This window comes from Mixophyes fleayi, chromosome 4, assembly GCF_038048845.1.
Source record: "Mixophyes fleayi isolate aMixFle1 chromosome 4, aMixFle1.hap1, whole genome shotgun sequence".
NCBI lineage: Eukaryota > Metazoa > Chordata > Amphibia > Anura > Limnodynastidae > Mixophyes > Mixophyes fleayi.
Genome location: NC_134405.1, coordinates 16,386,962 through 16,413,078, shown reverse-complemented (window position 1 = coordinate 16,413,078; position 26,117 = coordinate 16,386,962). Strand labels below are relative to the sequence as shown.

The 26,117-nt window shown below is 40.0% G+C and overlaps 2 protein-coding genes across 2 annotated transcripts; both read left to right on the top strand.

The window, feature by feature from the left end:
- Positions 1–2,666: 2,666 nt before the first annotated feature.
- On the top strand, positions 2,667–9,072 carry LOC142150468 (olfactory receptor 1500-like). The gene is made up of 2 exons (XM_075205662.1): positions 2,667–2,741; positions 8,119–9,072. The coding sequence occupies exons 1-2, from the start codon at positions 2,667–2,669 to the stop codon at positions 9,070–9,072; spliced, it is 1,029 nt and encodes a 342-aa protein (XP_075061763.1).
- A 12,951-nt stretch (positions 9,073–22,023) lies between these two features.
- Positions 22,024–25,171, top strand: LOC142150467 (olfactory receptor 1500-like). The gene is made up of 2 exons (XM_075205661.1): positions 22,024–22,059; positions 24,227–25,171. Exons 1-2 carry the CDS (start codon positions 22,024–22,026, stop codon positions 25,169–25,171), a joined length of 981 nt encoding a protein of 326 aa, XP_075061762.1.
- The last annotated feature ends 946 nt before the right edge of the window (positions 25,172–26,117 follow it).

Genomic DNA, 26,117 nt, shown 5'->3' with positions numbered 1-26,117 from the left:
ATTATTAATTATTGGAATTCAAAATTTTATTCAACTTCAAAACTTCAGGTTTTAGAGAAATTATGTTGCTACATTTTTGATACGAGAGCAGCAATATTGTGTCAATTTCTCTGCTTTGTTGTTATGTTAGTTAGAGTGGAAAATCTTTGTTTGCAATGGTAGGTTGTTGCAAAAGGCAGCAACTTTTTGACTGCCTCCTTATGTGCAATTTTGAATGCCTTTGCAGCTGTTGACATCCAAAAATATGAAAGATCTGCTTTGTTTTACAATGCAATACGTGCTTCATTATTGCATCGAAGCTCAAGAAGTGCCTCTGTCAACCCTTGAGGCTCTTCTGGTACAACAGAAATTTTACATTTTAAGGGGTCTACAATCCAACTGACAGCATGTGAATCAGCAGCATTACCCCCAGGAATTTAATTTTTACCCCATTTGGGGTAATTTACCCCTGTTCCCTGACCGCTGCTTAAGGTCATCAAAACAGGAAAGCAGGTATATTCTATCATCATCATTTTAGTTTCCTTATAACGCAACAAAGAATCTGCAGTGTTGCGCAATCAACACAAAAATAAACAGAACAAAATGCAGAGAAGTGTCAAGAGAATCAATAAAAATCAATATAAGAAGAAACAATATAGAAAGCGACTACATAAGAAAACACAACTTGAACAAAGGAAAACTTACAAAAAGGATGAGGAGATAGGAGATAAGAGGACAAAACTTTTGAGATTTAACATTCAAGAGTTGTATGGAAATATATGAAATGATTGGGTGAAGGCAATCGAGACGAAGAAATAGGTGGAGCAAGAGCAGGGACTTATTTAGGATGGGGCAGGGTAGCAAATGCAGATGATAGGTAAGGGAGATGAGTAGAAGGTGGAATGTAAGGAGGCAATTACTTTAGATTGGAGCAGAATAGGCACGTTGGGTTTTGAAGGCGCACATCAAAGATTTGACATTGTGGGTAAGTCTGTTTGGGTTGGGCCGGTTAAGGAGTTCCAAATGTGGGAAACAGTTTGGGTGAAGTTCTGAAGGTGGGAGTGTGAGGTAGTAGCAGGAAAGGTGGAGATGTGACGTTCATTGACAGAACAGAGTGCATGAGTAGGGGTGTATTTCTTGACAAGGTAGGATATGTATAAGGGAAGGTGTTAATGATGGCTTTATAGGTGAAGGTAAGCAACTTGAATTGTATTACGTTGGTTATGGAAAGCCAATGGAAGGCTTTGCAAAGAGGCACAGCAGAAAAAGTATGGCAGAAGTGGGTGATTAGTTACAACATTGAAGTCAGATTTTAGGGTAGACAGATATTAGACAGAAGATATAGAAGATTTCAATAATTAAGGCAAGAGATGACAAGAGCATGGCTGATAGTCTTGGTTAAATCCAGGAAGAATAAAGGGCAAATTCTGGCAATATTGTGATGGTGGAGATAACAGGATTGTTTGTTGAATGTAACTGAAGGTGGAATCTATAATGACCACCAGACAGTGAGCTTGGAGAACAGGGGAGAGTGCTACACAATCAATATTGGGCAGTAGCTAGAGAGAGTGGCAGGTTTGAGAAATGGTTTCTTGACAATGGAAGTTGCATTTTTGATGCTGGAAGGGAAGATGTCAGAAGAGTGGGACATGTTGAAAACATTGGCTAGGCAACTACAAGTGTCAGAGGAGAGATTGGGAGGAGGCAGGGGAGGAGGACAATGCTTGAGAGAACAGGTTGAGGGGAAAGAGGAATGGAGATAGACTGTGACAGGAGGGATAATTGACAATGTGTGGCAGCAGGGCTTTGAAATAGGCTGGGGTAAAGGTAGTAGTAGGAGATTTCTTGATGGATGTAGGCAATTTTCCCCTTGAAGTAAGAAGCAAAGACATAGACAGTGAGGGTGGGTGTTATAGTCCATCTAAGCTGAGCAATATAGAAATAAAAGAATCAAAAGTTAAACTGAATGAAAGTCTACTCTGATTACCTGAATGGAGTATTTGCTAATCATTTCAGTCCTGCAAAATTAGTTTTCCTACCTAATTAAGTTTTCAACACTATTATTTCTGGATTGCACATTTTAGAGTGACATTTTTCTTACTCAGTCTTATAGGGGATGAAAAATAAATATAATATTAGTATTTAAAACATTGGAGCATTTTGAAACTGCTCTCCTGATATTAAGAACAAATTACCAGCACTCTTGTTATACTCCCAATGGACTGGTTATTATCACACAGGAGAAGATCAAGGACTCTCGAAAGATTTACTTGTTTATTTTAGTTCAGTGTATTCATCTATATAAGAGGGTATATATTAATATATTCAGTTCAATGCTTCATGCAAGAGATTGACAACATGTTTCTGAACACTGACAATATTCATACCGTGGTTTGCTAAGAGGTCTGTATAAATACTGCATAAATCATTTGACTTTATTATGTTGCTGAAAAATACTAACATGTAAAATCTCTTAGAATTTGAGCAACCAGTTTTGGAGAAATACTGATAGCTGTGTTAAATATGCTTTTGTAAAGATGTTTTAAATAAAAAGTACAGAAACATAATGGCCCATTTGTAATGGCAGAAATTCTACTTAAAAATTATTTTTAAAGATGGCTCAAATAGATTATCTCAGACATATATGACCCATATATATCACTTTCTGAATCTACTTTCCTACAGAAATGAGAGGAACACTAAAGAACCAAGAGTCCACCAATGAGGGACCACCTTTACAGAAAAACATGGAAGATACTAATGTAAGTACATTAATTTGGCAGTAAGCATTGATGGATATATTGCCTATTCCCAAATCAAAAACTTTTGCTAATCTGTGATATATAATTCAAGTTAGGCAATACAAGTAATCCTGAGAGTGGTTCTCAGAGATGAACAAACTTTCAGTCGTCTAATTTGTGTGCTTTTTATATTGATATATTCACAGCATATACATTGTATACTGTATGTATGTATGTATGTATGTACACCTTTATCATCATCATCTATTTATATAGCGCCACTAATTCCGCAGCGCTGTACAGAGAACTCACTCACATCAGTCCCTGCCCCATTGGAGCTTACAGTCTAAATTCTCTAACATACATACAGAGAGAGAGAGAGAGAGAGACCAGGGTCAATTTGATAGCAGACAAATAACCTACTAGTATGTTTTTGGAGTGGGGGAGGGAACCGGAGCACCCAGAGGAAACCAACGCAAACACAGGGAGAACATGCAAACTCAACACAGATAGAGCCATGTTTGGGAATCAAACTCATGACCCCAGTGCTGTGAGGCAGAGGTGCTAGCCACTAAGCCACCATGCTGTCACCTTATAGGGTAATATAGTGTATATTGCAGTGTATTATTTGCATAGATTTCAACAGCAGTAATTTAAGCAGGTTTTGTTATATTTAGTTAATTGACCATAAGACAAGACTTCTTTTGAGGTTAACCCCTGATACCAATTAACTTGGACTTTTCCCTTGTTGAGTAAAGTGATATTAGTTATCCACTAATGTTTTACCAGCTGACGTGTTTTGTGACTTTCTATTCCCCTTTCTCGCAGACGTGATGGTGATATTTTTGGGGGGTTTCTCTTTCCCTCAGTGAAAGAGCCTGCTCTTATTTTTTCGTCCAAATATCCATCAAGATTTGATAGTTGGCACTCCATCACTTTTCTTATTTCAAATAGGAAGATATTAACAAAAATGTCTTCAAACATCTGATTTGTTTTTTAGGCCTTTTTAATATCTTCCTTTAGGCCAGTTTCTCTCCTTTAGTTAGCACTGTATAGGGAAGAGCACATATTTGCAGTTCTGTATAGAGACGGGTGAATAGATTTGGCCTATTATGAAATATGGACTAATTTCAGCGATTCGAGGCTCATGAATAAATTAGCACAATTATTTACACCCGCCGGATAATCAGGCCAATCATACTGAATTTAATGTAATGAAGCCAATCAAAATGTCACTTGTTTATAAAATGATAAAAGGAGCTCTCATGTTGAAACTCATTGTCCCTGTATTGTCCTAGTGGAAAATCGCCTATGAATGCTGCAATATTAGTTTGTGACTTGTGACCACTTATCAGTGGTCTCTGATGTTTTCAATCTTCATCTTTACTTTTCTGTGCCCACTCGGTACATTGCAGTAGGGTTGTTTAAAGTCTCAAAATTGTGTTTGCCACTTTTCTTTTTTAAATTTTAAAATAAATTCTGCTTGTGAATCAGGATTTTCTTCAGTTTATTCCTATTAGGCAGATTGTAGCATTATTTTAACCCGATACTTCCTATCAGCCATCTACAACATGGAGCAAAACACAGAGGGTCTGAGTCATTAAAGAGAGCAAAGAATAAAAAAGCACTAACTTTCCACCTGGGCAAAATCATTTTGCACTGGAGGGGGAGGTAAATTTAAAATGTGTGGAAAGATTTATATTTGGGATAGGGCAGGTCCTAGATCAACCTTAAATTTCAGTGTAAAAATAAAGCTATCAAGTATTTGTGTGTTAGATGAAATACTTATCTCAATTTCAGCACATGCAATCAATTCCCAAAATGATGCAGAGTTGACAAACAAGAAAGGCATATTTTCTACAGCTATCATTTATTTCCCTTGGTGTACATTTAAAGTAGGTGGCCTAGGATGTCCCACTGTATTATTTTTAATACTTCCAGCAATAAAAGTTGGTGGCCTTAATTATGGCTTTTCTGGAATTTTCTTGTAGAATTATTACAAACGTTATGTGATGATGACTGAGAATTTACAGTTTGCACTTCACAATTAACAACAGATGGGGCTTCATTTCACCAACAATCAACATGTACATCATCATCACCCTGACAGATGCTTTAGATATACAATTAAGATTTTCATTTGCTTTTTCTGAACTATCTTCTGGTTTGTCAGGTCTTGTATGTTTCTTCAAAAGATGACTACGGTGTCTTTCCTTATGTTAGATTGATTTGATATTTTGATCTTTGTTCCATGGTAATTTCAATTTAACCATACTGCACAATCTAGGTACTTGATAATAACTGTGTTATCTATGTAACATCATGATCATCATCATCATTTATTTATATAGTGCTAAAATATTCCGTAGCGCTTTACAATTGGGGACAAACATAATAAACTAATAAACAAACTGGGTAAAACAGACAGAGAGGTGAGAAGGCCCTGCTCGCTAGCTTACAATCTATGGTACAATGGGAGATTGACACATGAGGTTAAGTCTACATTTTGCATATTGGCCCAGCCAGACTGCAAAGGTAAAAGTGACTCATAAGCTAAATGATCCTGTCACACAACAATGTTGGTCAGGGGGTAGTTGTCTTGTGTGAAATTGTGTAACAGGCGGTAACAGGCTAAAGGTAGTGAGGTTAAGAGGGTGGTTGAGGAATATTATAAGCTTGTCTAAAGAGGTAGGTTAACACTAAATCATTGTCCAAATTGATAGTTTTGGTTTTTCACTGGTGATTGGACTTTTACATAACATATGACTGTTATTTCCTGTGTTAAGAAATGTCTTGGTACTTGTTTGTTGTAGTTGATAGAGAACTAGCAGCCATACTATTACTTTCAACTTGCCTATGATAATTCATACTTTCATTAATAGAATAATATTTTTCAAGCTGGATACAAGGAGTTGTGCTTCTCTGATGCAATTGCTGCAAAAAAACCTTTTTTATGCTGAATGGCAACTACATACAGTTTTATGAATATAGGGTGTATTTATGACCCAACTCAAAATTGCCTCGGAAAATATCATCCCTTGTCACCGCTTTTGCAGCAATACGGGATGAAGTATCTGGTAATGAAAACTGCATGCGCAGAGTCAGCTTAGTAAAAATCTTTACTTTTCAAAGCTTGGTAAAGAGGTTTACATCACAGTCCTCATTGACAATGGGAACTGTAGTAGCAGGTTCTGAAAATACATAATATACTGACATTTTATTTTGTGAGGCTATTCCCCAAGATTCTGAAAACACACATTTCCTTGTTTTGTGAACAAATGAGAAATGTTTGCAGCCCAGTAAACGTTTTTATCATAAGTAATTTGGATGCGGGTCAAGATGCATCAGCACTAATTTCCTTTGCTTCATTACCACTGTCACCGGCATTGCTTCTTTTCCTGTAAAATAGGGGGTTATCTGAGCATTATTTGTCCTTTTAAATGTTTGTAATTTTTTATATCAATCTCTCCTCCTTTGAGTGTTGGATGAGAATAAATGTTCATCATCATCATCATCATATCTCTGAGGATGACAGTGTTACTGTCATCATGTTCATGCTCAAACTGCTCGAAACAGACACTGTTAGTCCTAAAACATGGACAGGTAGGTCAGTGTGTTTTAATATACAGGTGACAATAAAGCAAAACCACATCAAAACAGGTGTTTTAGATTTTACAAATGTTGACTTTTGTTTTCATGCAGCTTCCAGGGCGGGAATTGATCGCTGTAGTGTCAGAACAGTGGGATAAACTAAAAATTATTAAATGCAACAAAACTGTGTGCCAGACATGGTGTTAAAAGCAAATGGAAGAGAAATCCAATACGGTTCTCCAATGAAGTGGCAGCTGTTATAAGGGCTAAAAAAAAACTACTTATAAGAAATAAAAATTGACCAAATAAGAGTAAAAAAGCGTACAAAGCAAGTTTAAAAGACATTAAACAAACGATACAATGTACTATACCACAGACAGCAAAATAGATTGCACCGACAGTAACAAAGGGTTACAAAATGTTTTTTAAATACATTATAGGTAGACCAAAAACAAAGGGAAGAATAGTAAAACTAAAAACTAAATGGAGATATTGCAGATTGCCTAAATAATTGTTTCTGCTCTGCATCTGCAGTTGTGAATTCATAGAGGTCACTTACACTAGAGGGGATAAATGTCAGGTACAACAGTTTAAATGGTTAAATTATGAAATTTTTTATTATGCCTCTACTGATAAATGTCTCTTAATATGTCTATTTTATCACATCTGTTAATATCAAAGTAGTTTTTTGTGTATCTTTCTGGTATTGTAGAACAGGCAACGCACATCTCCAGGGGGACTTGGTGAGATCTTCAAACTGTTTTTAAAGTGTAAAACAATTGTGATAAATGGTTGAATTTTTGATAGGCTAAAAAATTCCAGCAAAATTCAACATGTTCAAGTTGGCTCGGACATGTTTGAGCTTGTTCGAAGTTAAATGGTTAAATTCTATAGTTTTGTTTTTTTTTCTATTCGAACGGCAAATTCCAGCTGCCATCATCATAATCATCAGCTTCAATATTTTTTTTTAAAAAGAACAAGTGAAGCTCATGTTTAGTCAGTTTGGATCAGAAATAACAAACAGCTAACAACTCCTGGCTGCATATAAACCAAAATGTACATTGGTTGTCCTCCAGACAACTTAAGATTGGAACATGATTTTCAGCAGTATCAGATACATCAACAACAAGTCACGTGTAAGTGCCGAGTGATGACGGTCCCGTATACATGCTAGAACATGTTTTTGCTCTCAGGAGCAACTGGAAAAAGGCGTTTTATGTACAGTAGACTTTGCTAGCATCCTGATAAAAGTATTTCGATTTTCCAAAATGAAAAATTAAACTTTTTAAATATTTTTGCATGAATGATTATATTATTAACTGATGTTAATGTGTTTAATATTTTATTTTTTATCTATGCGTTCTGATGGGACTTTATTAATACATATGCAGTGTGTTGTGACTGTACATATGGGAAGTGTCGTATAGGAACAGTGTACTTACACCCGTATTAAATGTTTCTTGAGATCCTCTTTTTGATGACTACAGGTGTACCTGCTGCATTTTTCGTCCATTTAAAAAAGAGAAAATTTCACTCACTTTTTTTTGTTTCTTAATGAATCAGGCCCATAGAATGTATGAACATTTAGCTTTTCAGTGACTACTAATGGCCAGTATTTTGCTCTATACAATGCACAATCATATTTTTTATATATTGACAATTGCTTTTCTTATTTTCTAGCATATGTGTTTTATAATATTCAATTTAAACTCTTTAGCAGCACTTAGTTTTTTGCTTATTGCATTTTGCTAATATACAGTTTACATGTTTTTTTTACAACTCTATTAATTTCTTCTAATTTCATCAGTCAATACAGGAGAGCAACCTGACTATGGTCACTGAGTTCATCCTCTTGGGATTTCAAGTTAGCCACAACATAAAGATTTTACTCTTTATTCTCCTCCTTGTGATATACTGTGTGTCCATATGTGGGAACCTCCTGATCATCATACTGGTGTCCTACAACAAGAACCTCCATTCTCCCATGTACTTCTTCCTTACACAATTGTCTATCAGCGACATCTTGTTGATCTCAGATATTGTCCCAAACGTGCTTCATATTGTACTGAATGATAGGGGCACCATTAGATTCGCTGGCTGCATCACTCAGTTATATTTCTTTTGTGCTTTAGAAACATCCGCGAGCCTTCTTCTCACAGTGATGTCTTATGACAGATATTTGGCCATCTGTAACCCCCTGCATTATGCTTCTATTATGAACAGTGCATATTGCATGAAATTGGTTGTCATCTCTTGGATGTTGAGTTTTTCTACTGTTTTGATTGACACTGTTACAACATCAATGTTACAATTTTGTGGCCCGAACATTATTGACCATTTTTTCTGTGATCTCGTTCCCCTACTGGAAGTGTCTTGTTCAGATACATTTATTGTACAAATAGAAATATATTTACTAAGTGTCCCTCTGGTTAGCCTCCCATGCATAATAATCATTATATCTTATGTCAATATCATTTATACCATCTTAAGGACACCATCTAATAGTGTCAGAAAGAAGGTCTTCTCCACCTGTAGTTCCCACATGACTGTGGTGGCCATTTATTATGGGACCATGTTTAGTGTTTATGTTCTACCAACAAGCGTGCAATCATTGAGTATAAGTAAAATTCTATCACTCCAATACACAGTAGTGAACCCTTTGATAAACCCCATTATTTACAGCCTGAGAAACAAGGACATTAAGGAAGCTTTGCACAAAACAATCCATAAATTTTTATTTTGTTGCAATCTTGTTCTATAGTAAAGTCTTTGGGCTAGATTTACTGAAGGGTCGCTTTGTAGAAACTGCGTATTTCAGGCAGAATTTTTGACATTTTCAAAACTTCCAGATTTATTAAACACTGAACTGCTTGCAAACTGCCTGAAAACCATAGTTTAACAAAGCTCTATATTACACATTGCCGTGATGATTTTTAACATGATAAGAATGTAAAACATTAGACGTATAAAGCTGTGGTTGGACAAATCCGCTAGGAAAACAGCTGGAAAAAATATGTAGTTGTTAGATGGGAGTTTGCTCAAATTGAATGCTGTTCAAGCTATCTAGCCATTCAGAACATAAGAGGAGGCCCCATTGATTTTTGAGCTATTTATGGGTCACCCCAAATATGGCTGCTTTGATGATAATTAAGAAATGCCCATGCTGTTGTAATTTCCTTACTGACCTAATGACTTATTTTACATTACCAAGGAATCATCATCATCATTTATTTATATAGCGCCACTAATTCCGCAACGCTGTACAGAGAACTCACTCACATTAGTCCCTGTCCCATTGGAGCTTACAGTCTAAATTCCCTAATATACACACACACACATACACACAGACTAGGGTCAATTTGATAGCAGCCAATTAACCTACTAGTATGTTTTTGGAACTGTGGGAGGAAATCGGAGCACCCGGTGGAAACCCACGCAAACACGGGGAGAACATACAAACTCCTCACAGATAAGGCCATGGTTGGGAATCGAACTCATGACCCCAGTGCTGTGAGGCAGAAGTGCTAACCACTTAACCACTTACTCCTATAGTAAGTTGCATTGTAACTACCTTCAGTCATGAGTGGTTCTCATTTTAATTACCCTAGTTACTACATTTATGCCTAGGAAAACCTTTGTGCTTTTCAATCCTGGGGCTAGCTGTGTTTAGTAAGGGAGGATCACATTTAACCATATCAAAAAGCAGCCAGTTTACACTGACAATGCCAGAGTTTGGTGATCATGAGTAAGAAGGATGAATCTCACCCTGAAGGTCTCTCTGAAGTAAAAAAAAACAAATAGCTACTTCAATAGACATTAATAGAACATATAAATGGCCAGATGTATGCTGCCTGCTTCATAACAGCACTGAACATGCAACAATTGAAGGGTCACTAAATTGTTTTTATATATATATTAATTTGGGAAATCACTACTTGTAATAGATATGTGTAAGGTGTTTCTAAATGAAATCAAATTCATTCATGTAACTGGAAAAAATGGAAAATTTGCTGTAAAATTAATATTTTTAATCTAAATTTCTTAATCTTAAGCACTTTGAGAGATTTAATTTCCGATGTACTCCTTGAAATTTTAACATAATGTTTTACTAAAATGAATGGAAAAAGTAGAGCTTTCCTTTTCAGTGTCGTTTTTTTCTTTTTATATAATGTTATCCAGATCCATCCAGTGGAAGGCCCAGAACAGACTCCCCAGGTCAAAGTTTAGGCCAACTTCAGGACTGACCAGGACCTCAACCCCCTAGTATGTCTTCTTGGGTCCACTGTTACCAGTCTGTGAAGTTTTCGTCCAAATCCATGCAGAAAAAAACTCAGAACAGGCTCCCTGGGTTGAAGTTCTGCCCAGCGTACACCAAAAGGAGGTTCGTCCAGGACCCGAAACCTCCTAAAACTTGTCCAGAATCCAACTGGACACCACGAGGTAAATGTATTAACCTCCGATTTCTTCAAGTCCCGTGAGTTCGGCGTCTTCTGCGCTTAAATTTAAAGCGGCGCTGCCTTGTAAAGGGAAGTTTCCCTTTACAAGGCAGCGCCGCTTTAAATTTAGGCACCGAAGACGCTGAACTCGTGGGACTTGAAGAAACCGGAGGTTAATACATTTACCCCCACGTGTTGGTTTTGTCCCAATTGGTGCAGGGGTGTTTAAGATATTTGCCAACAAATAAAGAGACAAACAAACTTCTTCTTTTATATATAGATGTTTTCCAAACCCTTTCAGTGAAATTCGTCCGAATGCAAATAATGCAAACATTATCCAAACCCATACAGTGGAAGCTCAGAAGAGGCTACCCTTGTCAAAGTTCTGGCAAGCATACACAAACGGGAGGTCTGACTGGGAGCTCAACCCTCTGGTATGTCTTCTGGTATCCTAAGTGACCAGGCTGGGAAGTTTACGTCCAAATCCATCCAGTAGAAGGCTCAGAACAGGCTTTACAGGTCAAAATTCTGCCCATTGTACACCAGCGGGAGGTCCGACCAGGACCCTAACCCCTTAAAACTGGACCACCTCGCATTGGTTTCATCCCAATCGGTGGAGAGGTGTCTGAATGTATAACCCGGACAGACAAACAAACCAAATCCATCTAGTGGAAGGGCAAGAACAGGCTCCCCGGGTCAAATTTCTGGCCTGCGTATAGCAACGAAAGGTCCAACCGGAACTTAATCCCATAATAATCCTTTTCAAACTCCTTACCACCACTTACAAGGCTCTCTCCCAGTCCACTGCCCCTTATATCTCTAATTTTCTCTCCATTCACATTCCCGCCCGCTCCCTGTGCTCGGCCAATGATCGTCGCCTCTCCTCCACTCTGATCACCTCTTCCCACTCTAGAATCCAAGACTTCTCCCGTGCTGCCCCCCTTCACTGAAACGACCTCCCTCGCTCCATTCGTCTCTCACCCAATCTGTGCTCCTTCAAACGGGCACTTAAAACTCACCTGTTCCTTAAGGCCTACCAACCATCCACTTAACCTCTCATCTCTTCTGCTTGTTCTCCCCTGGCCCCTCTTTTCTCTCCCCTTTGCTTCACTGGCTCCCTTCTGTGCCTGATTTTGTTTACCCTCCCTTAGGATGTAAGCTCGTATGAGCAGGGCCCCTCTTCCCTCCTGTCTCCATACCTGTTCTTCCGCACCATCTCTACTGTATTTGCCAGCCCGGAGTTTCTGAAGTATTGGTACTTTGTGTTTATTGTTCTGTACCGTTTTACCCTGTGTAGTCTACTGTTCATACCATGTACGCTGCTGCGGAAACCTTGTGGCGCCTTACAAATAAACGATAATAATAATAATAATAGAGTCTCCATAATTTTTCAAGGCACCCCTCCAAAATAATTACAGAGCAGTACCGTTTTATAAGTAGTTGAGTCAAAATAACATAATAAGTATTGAGGTCAGGACAGAAATACTTAGGATGTTGTTTGCAAAAATAAGGGAAAAGAATATTATTATGTATTTTTTCAATTATATTTCTGTCAAAGAATAATTTACAGCTAATACTAAGAGGAATAAGAACAAACAAAATAAAACATCAACATGTACAGAAATCATCACACTGTGCCCCTTCATCCTCACACTCTGTGCCCTCCTTCACGATCACACTGTGCCCCTTCATCCTCACACTCTGTGCCCCCTTCATCCACACACTCTGTGCCTTTCTTCATCCACACACTCTGTGCCCCCTTCATGCACACACTCTGTGCCCTTCTTCATCCAGACACTCTGTGCCCTCCTTCATCCACACACTCTGTGCCCTCCTTCATCCAGACACTCTGTGCCCCCTTCATACTAACACTTTGTGCCCTTCTTCATCCACACACTCTGTGCCCTCCTTCTCACTCTTTGCCCTCCTTCATCCACAGTCTGGCCCTCTTCATCCTCACTCTGCCCCTCTTCGTCCTCACTTTGCCCCTCTTCATCCTGATTCTTCCCCCTTCTTCATTCTTTTGCCCTTCCATTGCTGTTTCCTATCACCATTTCTTTACTTACCATACTTGGTCTTCTTTCTTCTATTTCTTCTGTCTTCTCTTCTGTCTTCCTACCAATCTGGCGGCGCCCAGGACCCAGCATCCTCCTCTCTTCCGCCGCTTCTCACTGAATATGTCGGATGTGATGATGTCACTCCCGGCACTCAGTGAGAGGGAGGAGAATGCTGGGTCCCAGGTGCCGCCCGATTGGTAAGTTTTTTGTTTTTTATTCTTTTCTTCCTGGCCCCGGCACCTGTAACAGCACCGTGGCACCCCTGGGAGCCACAGCGCACACTTTGGGACCCGCTGCATTTGCCTGTTATGAAGAACATTGATTGACCATGTTAACCCTTTAAATGCTGGTCTGTGAAATGTTAATCCATTTGACTAACAAGTCTAGTATGTGCCAGAGTGTACATTTGTGTAACAAAGTTTTGAGGTATTAAGTGTTAACCTTTTGACTGCTGGTGTTCGCATTGCTAGCCTGTGTGTAACAAGGAGCATAGTGTGTGCCAGTGCGTGATAGTATATTGGGGTCCATCTGCCCTTATTCAATAGGTGGTGGCAGATCATAGGTGTATATGGATGTGAAAGCACTGTTTGGGGGCGATTCAGCATATCTATAACCTGTGTGATAGGTGAGTGAAAGATTGAGTGCTGGAATTGTGTGTAACCCCATTCAGTAAAACACACAAAGTCAGAGATGCTGGGAGTACGTCCTAGACACCTTGCTACTACTGTAGTAGTCCTCACTCTCTGTAATCCAGGACTCTCATTGGCTCCTGCCTCACAAATTCAAGCTCTCTGGAAAAGTCTGCCTCTCTTTACTAAAGTGTCACAAGTCCGGTTCTGCAACTTCTCCCAGCTGCCTCCTGCAGGACAGACCCCAGCCCCTCCCCCTGAGCTCCCTTCTGAGCTGTTGGTGGGTGTGGTCACACTCATTTTCAATCCTGTTAGGGTATAATTTACTTTGAGTGGTGTTTGCACTTAAAGTTCCTGAAATTGTTGGAAGTCCTCCTTTTCAGAATCTGGGCCAGAACTTCTCCTTCTTACATTAGTGGGTCACACTACACATACATTGCCATTCATGTTGAAGTCACTGTCTGTGCTAGAGGGCTGAAGGGAAAACTTACAAATACATAATTTCGATCGTGGGCAACCAAAACAAAACAACTTATCAATGGGGAAAAGATCAGTGTGTCCAGACAGCTATGATTATACTAATATTGTATTTAAATTATTGAGATTAGCCCAAAGACTGCATGAGTAATCAACAGCTAGAGAAAAAGTTAATTAAGTGTGGAATTCAAATAATTGGATGAAGTAGGCTAAATTGATTAACATTGTTTTGCCGTGCGATTGCGATTAGTACAAGATGTCATAACAGGGTTAATAACGCAATCGCACAGGTAAATAACACACACTTACATTCACACTTACATTTTGTAAATAGTACACATTTATTAAAGTTCCAATCCACATTAATTTATTAGTAAATGTATTAGAAATTATTTATGCACAAGATAATACAACAGTAAAGGTAACTATGGTTCAAGTCAACAGAAATGTGTGGAGTTTGGTCTCATATTAATCTTTATTTTATTAGCTGAAATCTGGTATCAATATGGAAGCGATCGCATATTGCGGTCGCAAGTAATGAATGGTATGAGATTTATACTCAAAAGCACTTTGTTTATTGGTCAGTTTAAACTGGCTATTTGGCGGGAAGACACATAGGCAACAGTTGGAGTAAGTTGCCCCCCATCTTTGAAGAGAGATCAAATTAACTGACCTATGACCGGTAGTCTAACGGACCAATGAAGATCTTTCTTGGTGTTATCTGTGTATATTCATGACATCATCACTGTTTATGTTAACGCAAACTGTATATAAGCAAGTCCTGGACCTGTAGACTACAAGACTAAATCTGGACCTGGGCCCAGGGGGTGCTTGCGTAATGTATTCGGATATACTTTCCTGTAAAATATTATACCTTTTATGCATCATCATGGTTTGCTGTTATCCTGCTATATTTTGCTATTAAATCTCTTTGTGCTTTGGAACCACATTAATCGCATCGGACAATATTTATTGGTAGCGGCAATTCGAACATTACATAAGGCAAATAATATGCCACCAAGCACTAAATCTAAATGTCCACATGCTTGTTTCAGAAAATATAGTACATTTCAGACTTGAATAAATGCATGAAAAAGTTAAATTTCCATGCTACTAAGCACGAGAGATGCTTAAATTCGTTTTAATTTGATTCTCAAACTGGTTCAACAATTCAGCTCTAAAGTTCAAACATTTATGATAAATTCTGCAACTTTAAATACATAAAATCTTTAAGCTAAAGTCAAGCACCGCAAACAGTTTAACAATTTTGGAACTTGGTCAAGCTTAAATGTCTGCATTGTATAACAGTTTTAAACATTTTCTGTGTGAACTGCGAACTCCTACTGTAAACACAAACTTCATAGTCAAATACAGTAATGTTTGATGCTTGGTTTTTTAAAAAAAATATTAAATTACTATAAAATGTAGCCATTTAGGCTCAAACAGGCAAAATACTATAGCTTATTTTAACTGTTTTTATATTAACTGTTGTACCCCAAATCCATTGGAGTGCTTCTCAGCCACTTGTGAGGAGTTCAGAGAGATAAATGGAGACAAAAAAATAGAAAATAAACAAACTGCTTGTTATGTTTCTACAATACAAAGGTGACACTGTGCCCTATAACCTGTTGGAGTAGCCCAAGTGGAAGGAGATTGTTGAAATTGCTCTGACTGCCCCAGGAAACTGCATACCATGTTGCTTATGTCCAGAGCCAGGAAGAATTATTTTCAAGGGAGAAGCTGGTAGAGGAGGATTTTGTTTCCTACACTATTCCCTGGCAACCTGGCAGGACAAATAATTTGACGATGATTGAAGGACGATGGCCACGGTGCCATGAGCATTTGTTCCCAGAGATTGACATGGAGGAACTGGTAGACAATTGACAGCTACTGGCCATCCTCTGCCCCGACTTGACTAACTAATGATGATGTTGATGATGATAAGGAGGGGTTACAACACATTGCCTGTGGCCAGAAAGACCAGATAAACTTCTACAGTGATTATTGGATATGGATTCTTTTAATGGGGCAGTTAAGTCTCCTAGAAAAACTGAAGTACCTGCAGGAGTGCTGAAAACTGGCTCAGGAAGAAGCATTAAGACATATCTGCCCTAATGACCGTGTGCACCATTGCCTCTGCACTTCAAGCTGCCCAGCTAGCCTTGATCTGGGAGGCTGACAGCAATACAGGTCCCAAGGAGGAGCTGACTCTGCAGATGACACATAATCAGTTACTGGTCACAATTTGATTGCATTCTCCACCAGACCAGATCGACATCTGATAGATTCCAATTAGATGTTGATAAAGATCAGTGATAATTTTGGTCCATTACATACAGTGATAAATTAAAACTGATGTGATTCACCATCTGAATTACATCTTCATTAGTAAGACATTCCAAATTGACACTTCCACCTATTACTCAGTTAAATGATGAGATGGATTTTTTAAATCATACATTAATTAATTCATGAATAGATCATTTTGTATTGGATATAATTAGATGGTCTATTTTGGATGAAGATCAGTTCACACTTTATTCCTAAATACATATTTCAGTAGATTATTCAATATAGTCTACAAACATCCTTTTGCAATGGATATTTATTAAAAAGTGCAAAATTACTCTCCTCATACAAACGCTACAATCTCTAGGTCTTGAAGGCACTGTTCCATCCTGGTTATCATCCTACCTGTCACGGATCAATGTAGAAATACAGCTAAGGAGCCATGGATAGGTGAAAAAACAAACAATGTTTATTGCTGGAGAGTATGAACAGTTGATGACATAATAGCTTGCAGAATTTACCAGATATACAGCAGTTGCAGGTAAATGGGAGGTGAGGAAATATTCCAGGCAGCATGCACAGGGAAATGCACAGATAAGTCCCAGGTTCACAAAAGGAAAAGGTCAGCAGGTTGTATGTTGAAATAGATCTCCAGCAGCATAAATCCAGGAGCACAAACAGGAGGAAGTGACCACAGAGAATAACCTCAGGATGTGACAACAGGATGGGACAACAATAACCAGCAATGACTGCTGGGAGGAACAGGCATATATAAGGGAAAAGAAAACACACCCAGGTGCATGGGATAATTGGAGAAAGTGTTAACCCCTAAACATGAAAGGCAAGATAGCAGCACCTCTGGTGATCAGAGGTACTGCTGCACACTAATAAAGTCAAAAGGCAGGTGCTGCCAAGCAAAGCAGTATGTACTGCAAGCGGCTTGCAGGTAGATCCTGACAGTACCCCCTCCTTAGGGCGGATTCCAGACGCCTGATTACCAAAAATGTCTAAATTCGTCGGAATCATAGTCCACAATAGGGGGCCTGGCAGAAAAGTCCTCGTCCATGGGCGGAAAGGCAAAGGAGACCATGCCAGATGGAAGCTGAAGCACTGCAGAACCTCCTTTCTTTTTACGTCCTCCCTTTTACGGGACTTCCTCGGGATTGAGACCTGAGCCAACTGGGAGGAGCACAATGGTATCTCTTGGCCAGGAGAGATAGGTGGTATTGCTGACAATGCAGAGGCCCCGCAAGATGGCATAGCAGGAGGAGTTACAAACTTGCTGATTACTGCCTCAGAAAAGGATTGTAAGTCCGATAAGATGGGATGATCCTTCTCAATAAATGGGTTTGCCCATTCCAAAGCCTCTCCCCTAAAATGGGATATTAGGAATAGTACCTCTCTCTTAGCGCTACTAACAAGGCTTGGTACGGAGGGGATCTGTGAAGCAAAATATCTCAGAAGGGCATTAAATTGGGAAGGATGTCCCTCAAAGAAAGGTGATGGTTCAGACTTGGCACCCTCGGTAACAGATGTTCGGACTTGGCAGCAGGCTTGGCAGCAGGCCCGGACTGGGAGGCAGGCTTGGCAGCAGGCCCGGACTGGGCGGCGGGCTTGGCAGCAGGCCCGGACTGGGCGGCAGGCTTGGCAGCAGGCCCAGACTGGGCAGCAGGCTTGGCAGCAGGCCCGGACCGGGCGGCAGGCTTGGCAACAGGCATAGACTGGGCGGCAGGCTTGGCAGGGACAGCACTGAGAGAAGCCTCAGGGCAGACAACACTGTGAGAAGCCTCAGGGCAGACAGCACTGTGAGAAGCCTCGGGGCAGACAGCACTGTGAGAAGCCTCGGGGTAGACAGCACTGTGAGAAGCCATGGGGCAGACAGCACTGTGAGAAGCCTTGGGGTAGACAGCACTGTGAGAGGCCATGGGGCAGACAGCACTGTTAGAAGCCACGGGGCAGACAGCACTGTGAGAAGCCACAGGGCAGACAGCACTGTGAGAAGCCTCAAAGCAGACAGCACCAAGTGGTCACTCGGGCTGAACCGCATAGAGTGGCAACTCGGGCTGAACCGCATAGAGTGGCAACTCGGGCTGAACCGCATGGACAGGCAACTTGGGCTGAACCGCATAGAGTGGCAACTCGGGCTGAACCGCATAGACAGGCAACTCGGGCTGAACCGCATGGACAGGCAACTCGGGCTGAACCGCATGGACAGGCAACTCGGGCTGAACCGCATAGACAGGCAAATCGGGCTGAACCGCATGGACAGGTAACTCTTCTGGAGCAGACTGGAGGGACAGGACCCCCTCTGGAGCAGTCTTTAAGGGCAGTGCCCCCTCTGGAGCAGACTGTAGCTCGGGAAGAGAGACAGTGGCTGAAGACTCGAAACTGGAGACAGCGGCTGAAGACTCGGAACTGGAGACAGCGGCTGAAGACTCGGAACTGGAGACAGCGGCGGAAGACTGGGAACTGAACACCGTGGAAGCAGAAGCAGACTCAGGACCGGACACCGTGGCAGCAGACTCAGGACCGGACACCGTGGCAGCAGATTCGGGACCGGACACAGTGGCAGCAGACTCGGGACTGGACACAGTGGCAGCAGACTCGGAACCAGACACAGTGGCAGCAGACTCGGGACCGGACACAGTGGCAGCAGACTCGGGACCGGACACAGTGGCAGCAGACTCGGGGCTGGCACCTCGCAACAGGAGACAGAGGCTGGCACCTCGCAACAGGAGACAGAGGCTGGCACCTCGCAACAGGAGACAGAGGGAGTTGGTGCCTCAGGACAGGGGGCTGGAGCTGGCACCTCAGGACAGACGGCTGGAGCTTGCGCCTCAGGACAGGCGGCTGGAGCTGGCTCCTCAGGACAGGGGGCTGGAGCTGGCACCTCAGGACAGGTGGCTGGAGCTGGCAGATTGGGTCTCTTCCCAGAGAACAGAAATGGTGGAGCATAAACAGATTTGGAATGCAGAGAGGAAACAACAGGGGATGGTTCAGTAAGCTGACGTGGTCTACGGATGGGACAGTCCTGCAAGAAATGTGCATTGCTGGCACAGTAGAGACACAACTTGTTTGTTATTCTGCGACGCCGTTCCTCTTCGGTCAGATGAGGCGTGGACCACCTGTGAATTGGGAATTTGTTACCCCATAGTTCTTAGAAAACAGCAAATTTGTAGAAGCACTTTTAAGAGGTGCTGTTTGCACAGGTTCATCAGCAGAGAAGGTGGATTGAGACAGATTAGCAGCTTCTGAATTAGGAGAGACAGAATCTGACAGTCTCCTGAGTGGGTCCAAAAGCAAAGTAGAAAATTTAGCCAGCTGGGAGCGTAGCAAGATAATGTCCATCTGTAAAGTTTGTAGCAGTGGCAATTCCAAGATTGGTGAAACAGACATGTTGCAGAAAACAAATGAAAAATTGATTGCAGAGAAAAGGTCCCAGAAATAAAACAAAACTTTCACCTGACTCCTAAGCTGTTTTGTTGGCTGGTTATACTGTCACGGATCAATGTAGAAATACAGCTAAGGAGCCATGGATAGGTGAAAAAACAAACAATGTTTATTGCTGGAGAGTATGAACAGTTGATGACATAATAGCTTGCAGAATTTACCAGATATACAGCAGTTGCAGGTAAATGGGAGGTGAGGAAATATTCCAGGCAGCATGCACAGGGAAATGCACAGATAAGTCCCAGGTTCACATAAGGAACAGGTCAGCAGGTTGTATGTTGAAATAGATCTCCAGCAGCATAAATCCAGGAGCACAAACAGGAGGAAGTGACCACAGAGAATAACCTCAGGATGTGACAACAGGAAGGGACAACAATAACCAGCAATGACTGCTGGGAGGAACAGGCATATATAAGGGAAAAGAAAACACACCCACGTGCATGGGATAATTGGAGAAAGTGTTATCCCCTAAACGTGAAAGGCAAGATAGCAGCACCTCTGGTGATCAGAGGTACTTCTGCAAATACACACTAATAAAGTCAAAAGGCAGGAGCTGCCAAGCAAAGCAGTATGTACTGCAAGCGGCTTGCAGGCAGATCCTGACACTACATATCTGATCGCTCTTTCAGTTTTAATTTCTCTGGATCCACCTCTGCTCCGCTTATCAATTGGAGTACCACAAGACTCAGTGCTAGGTCCTCTGCTATTCTCTATCTACACCACTTCTCTTGGAAAACGAATAAGCTCCTTTGGATTTTAGTATCATCTCGATGCGGATGATACACAAATCTATCTATCCTCTCCTGATCTTTCACCATCGGTGTTGTCTCGCGTTACTGACTGTCTTTCTGCCATTTCATCTTGGATGTCTTCTTGCCAACTCAAACTCAATCTTTCAAAAACTGAATTAAAAATATTCCCACCCAAAAACAGAACCTTCCTGCCTGACATTTCAATTTCTGTTGATAACATGACCATAAATCCCACCACGCAAGCTCGCTACCTAGGTGTTATCCTTGACTCACAACTATCATTTATTCCCCACATCAACTCCATATCTAAATCATGTTACATACATCAATAGAACATTTCTAGAATACTCATATATCTCACACAAGACACCGCAAAAACCTTAATTCATGCACTCATCATCTCCCGCATCAACTATTGCAATTCCCTCCTTACTGGTCTTCCCAAAGTCAGACTTGAACCCTTACAATCTATTATGCACGCAATGGCTAGATTGATTTTCCTTGCAAACCGTTCTTTCTCTGCTGAGCCACTCTGTCAATCTCTACATTGGTTGCCTGTATTTCAACGAATCCAATATAAAATTCTTCTACTAACATACAAGGCCGTCAACAAAATTGCACCGACATACATTTCCTCACTAGTCTCAAAATATCTCCCTACTCGACACCTCCGTTCTACACAAGATCTGCATCTCTCTTCTACTCTCATCACATCCTCCCATTCTCGGTTACAGAACTTTTTTCGGGCTGCACCCACTTTGTGGAATTCCCTCCCTCACACAGTAAGACTTTCCTCTAGTCTCCAAACCTTCAAGCGTTCTCTGAAAACCCACATCTTCAGGCAAGCTTATGATATTCCACAACCACCATCTTAATCTCCCCTATTACCACCCTCTACACAGATAACACAAGACAACAACCCTCTGACCAACATTGGTACACACAGAGCCCACTCAGTACTTTTACCTTTGCACTCTAGATGGTCCAGTGTGCAATATGATGTAGCACATGTCCTTGTGTTTCAAACTCCCATTGTCCCATAGATTGTAAGCTTGTGAGCAGGGCCCTCTTACATCTAGATATGTATGTATGTATTACCCAGTATTGTTTTATTAAAGTTTGTTCCCAATTGTAAAGCGCTACGGAATTTGCTAGCGCTATATACATAAATAATGATAAATGATGATGATGATGATGATGATGATTGCTCAGCTTAGAGTTAACAATGGTCAAGTGTACTTCTAAGAACCAAGGTATATATTTTCATTTTTATATAATATTATTTTTCAGTGTTATAGAAGACGCAAGGCAAATGCTACATTATATTTCTTTTACTTTTAAGCTAATAAAACTATTGGGGACAAATTAAAAGCAATTTTCGTATACTCCCAATGCACTTAATTTTATCACACACAGGGAAAATCAAAGATCTCTCCAAAGATCTACTGGTTCTCCATAGTTGCTTTATTAATCTATGTAATGTGGTATATATGAAGGTGGTCACTTCAGTGTTCAATGATATACTGGAATGTAGATGCATAAAAATAATGAGCAACAAAGAATTTATCTTTGAGACCTGACAGCAAAAAAGAGAACAATATCATGGTACCAAGAGAGTAGAAATGAGTGACCATCTTCATCAGCAGGAAGTTCCTGATGTAAGTATTATTTGACTGATCTCCAATCAAAAAAATCACATACAAATCTGTGAAATGAATTTCATGGTAATACAGAATATCCAGAGTAGCTGAAATAGATTTTTTGGTGATGATGAAATATTTGTAAATTTGATTCATGAGATTGGTCACTTAACAATGTTTCAAGAACACATTGTTTTACGGCAACATATAAATTATTTTAATGCCATTTTATTTATTTTTTACTTTATTTTTTGACAATCAGCTATGTAACAGTGATTTATAAAGAAGGTGTTTGAGTCACCTTTTTGAAAAATTTGTATTGCACAATGTTTACTGAGGAGCATTCATAGCTTGTAGTGCTGGGTGACTAATAAACAAAAGAGAGAGAATTTGCAGAATTCTTTTTAGTACCTTGAATGTCACGCTGGACAATGGTCCTATCGCTGAGGTGTAATGTTGTAGTGATACAGTCCTCGAGTTGCAAATTTGTATCTCCATTCTGTTGAATGGCATTTTACACTGAATTTCTAAATTCTGCTAATTTAAACTCTATAAATAGAGATTTGACAACAACAGTGCAAATTCATTCTGTGTTGTGGTTGGAATACTATAAATGAAAAGACTGAATGGTAATCATGTGGAAATTATGGATACAACATAAATGATATGGGAAACTTATCACTTTGCCTCAGAAATGTGGGAATTTCTGCAGCCAAACACACAATAAGGTGACTATTTTGCTGAACATGTGGTTTATCTCTAATAAATATATATTTAGAACATTTTAAAAATACAAACTTGTTTTAACTAAATACAAAATATAATCTCAAAAATTCTAATGATCAAGTTTCTCCCTGCTGCCATGGCCGACCAAATCCATTATCTATTTAGTATGCAATTACAAAATATTTGGCAGCATGCAGAGGATTCCATAACTCTTTAGCTCTAAGTTTATCTATGTCTCTCCATGGACATCTCCTTAAGAATATGAGAACATTGGTCTTCCTTTCTTCGCTAACTTAGAAATGAGTTTTCCAAGATAACCAAAAAGAACATAGAAAAAAATGAGGGTACTGAATAAAGACTATATATGTATACTGAATATATTTTATTCTGCATTCTGCGTTTTTTCTGTTTCTACATAATTGACTGCTACCTAAGGGTTGAGTTTTTATGTGGATGATAAGGGGCCTCAGAAGGACCAGGGGAGGTGGCAAGAATAGTCCTGGTCTGAACCTCGCTCGTAAATCCTCTTAATTTAGCATCCTCTAAATAGGTGGAAGAATCACCCAACATCCTTTTATGGCACAGAAGAAGGTCTACTGTCCTCATTACTAAGGGAAAGCAGAAGACGCCATGGCAGGAAAGGAGCACACGGAAAATACATTTGCTCCTGCAGTCTTGGTTAGTCATGTATGGCATGATTCAAGATGGACAAGAAGAATCTGACTGTGAGCTGTAGGTTTGAAACTCAACTGTAAGCAAAATGAATTGTGCTTACAGTTGACCATACAGGGACCATAGGCATGTCCTTTTTAATTGCCAGATAGGCAATTAAAAAGGACATGCCTAGGGTCCCTGCACTAAAAAAAAACATCTTGTGCCAAAGAGGAGGCACAATCCAGGAATCAGTCTATCAGCATCAGATTCCTATACATTGAATGTTTTATAGTTTTATAATTTAAGTCTGAAAAAGTGCAGGTATAGCTTCAGTGTTTTCCTCTGACTGCTCTGTTCTAGTCAGCCAATGTGATTGATGAAAAATGAAACATGAAATGGTAAACAGTATGTTGTAACCACCTATGTACAGAGCAGAATAAGCCTTGTGGCACCTTATAAATAAAATAATAATAATAATAATACCATTAACACCTGGTATAAATTAAATACTACTTTAAAATCTTAATGACTATGTAATGTAGATTTAAGTTTTGTTGTTCTTTGCCTTAGAGCAGCAGTACATATGAGGCACAGTAGTTCTACTCTCTAGATAGAATAAATTCAATTATCACTGACAGAACACGCTCTGCATAAATGTTTGTCCTCCAACTCTTCCAGTCCTTGAGTTTTGTAATATTCAACTAGAATCAATCAGCAGCATTTACTTTTTTCATATTGCCATTACAAATATACATAACAAATTTATAACTAATAAGATATTTTTTTATTTCATCAATCAACAAAGGGGAGCAATCAGACTTCGGTCACTGAGTTTATCCTTTTGGGATTTCAGGGCAGCCAAAATGTAAGGATTATATTCTTTATTCTCTTCCTTGTGATTTACTGTGTGACCGTATGTGGGAACCTCCTGATCATTACACTGGTGTCCTACAACAAAAACCTCCATTCTCCCATGTACTTCTTCCTCACACAACTCTCTATGAATGATATCTTGCTAACAACAGATATTGTCCCCAACATGCTTTATATTTTACTGAATGAGAAGGGCAAAATTAGTTTTGTTGCCTGTGTCACTCAGTTTTATTTCTTCTGTGCCTCAGAAGCATCTGAGTGTCTTCTCCTCACAGTGATGTCTTACGACAGATATTTGGCCATCTGTCACCCCTTGCGTTATGCTTCTATAATGGACAGTGCATATTGCCTGAAATTGGCGATCATCTCTTGGATGTTGAGTTTTTCCATTATATTGATTGACACTATAACAACATCAATGCTACAATTTTGTGGGCCAAATATTATTGACCATTTCTTCTGTGATCTTGTTCCCCTACTGGAAATTTCTTGTTCAGATACAAACATTGTTCAAATAGAAGTTTATTTACTAAGTGTTAATGTGGTTATCATCCCATGTATAATAATCATAGTATCTTATGTTAATATCCTTCACTCTATTTTAAGGACTCCATCTAACACTGTCAGACAGAAAGCCTTCTCCACCTGTAGTTCCCACCTGACTGTGGTGTCCATATTTTTTGGAACTCTGTTTGGTGTTTATGTGCTACCAACAAAAGGACAATTTTTGAACATAAGTAAAATCTTATCACTGATTTACACGGTGGTAACCCCTTTGATAAATCCCATTATATATAGCCTCAAGAATAAGGACATAAAGAAAGCTTTACACAAAACAGTCCATAAAAATATATTTTGTGGTAATCTTGTTCTATAGAAAACATGTTCTTTCGTTGAATCTTTGTAGAATTATTCAGAACTGTTGTCATAACTGTATCCTAATCAGAATACCCCTCTACCTCTTTCTCCTGACCCTTCTACCCCCCTCCGCTCTTGGTATCTGACTGCCTTTTTGCCATCTCCTCTAGGATGTCCTAATATTTTCTCAAAATTAACATTGCCAAAACTGAACTCATTGTCTCCCCTTCTTCTAGATCTCCATCCCACCTTGATCTCTCTATCACTGTTAACACCACCATCTCAACTGTTCACCAACTTCATTGCCTGGGTATCACCCTCGACTCCTCCCTCTGTTTTGCCCCCCACATTCAATCTCTTCCCCAATCCTGTTGCTTCCAACTACGAAGCATTGTGCGCATCCGGCCCTTCCTATCACAGGATGCCACCAAAACCATTATCCATGCACTCATCATTTCCCATCTAGATTACTGTAACCTTCACCTCGCTGGCCTACCCTACTCCCATCTTGCCCCCTTACATTCTATACTCAACATGGCTGCTAGGCTCCTTTCATGCCACTACTCTTCTGCCTCCCCTCTCTGCCTTGCCTTACACTGACTTCCCTTTCTCTACAGAATCTTTTTCAAACTCCTTACCCTCACCTACAAAGCCCTCTTCCAATCTTCCACTCCACTGCCCCATATATCTCCAAACTCCTCTTCATTCACACTTTATTCCATTCTCTGTGATTGGCCAATAAACATTGCCTCTCTTCCATTATGATCACCTCACCCCACTCCAGAATCCAAGATGTCTTTAGGGCTCCATTGGAATGACCTTCCACTGTCCCTAATTTGTGCACATTCAAACGGGCACTTAAAACTCATATGTTCCTCAAAGCCTACCAGCCATCCTTCTTATCATAACTTCATACTTGACCTCTTCACCTCTCTCTTCCCCTATCCCCTCTTGCTTGTTCCTCT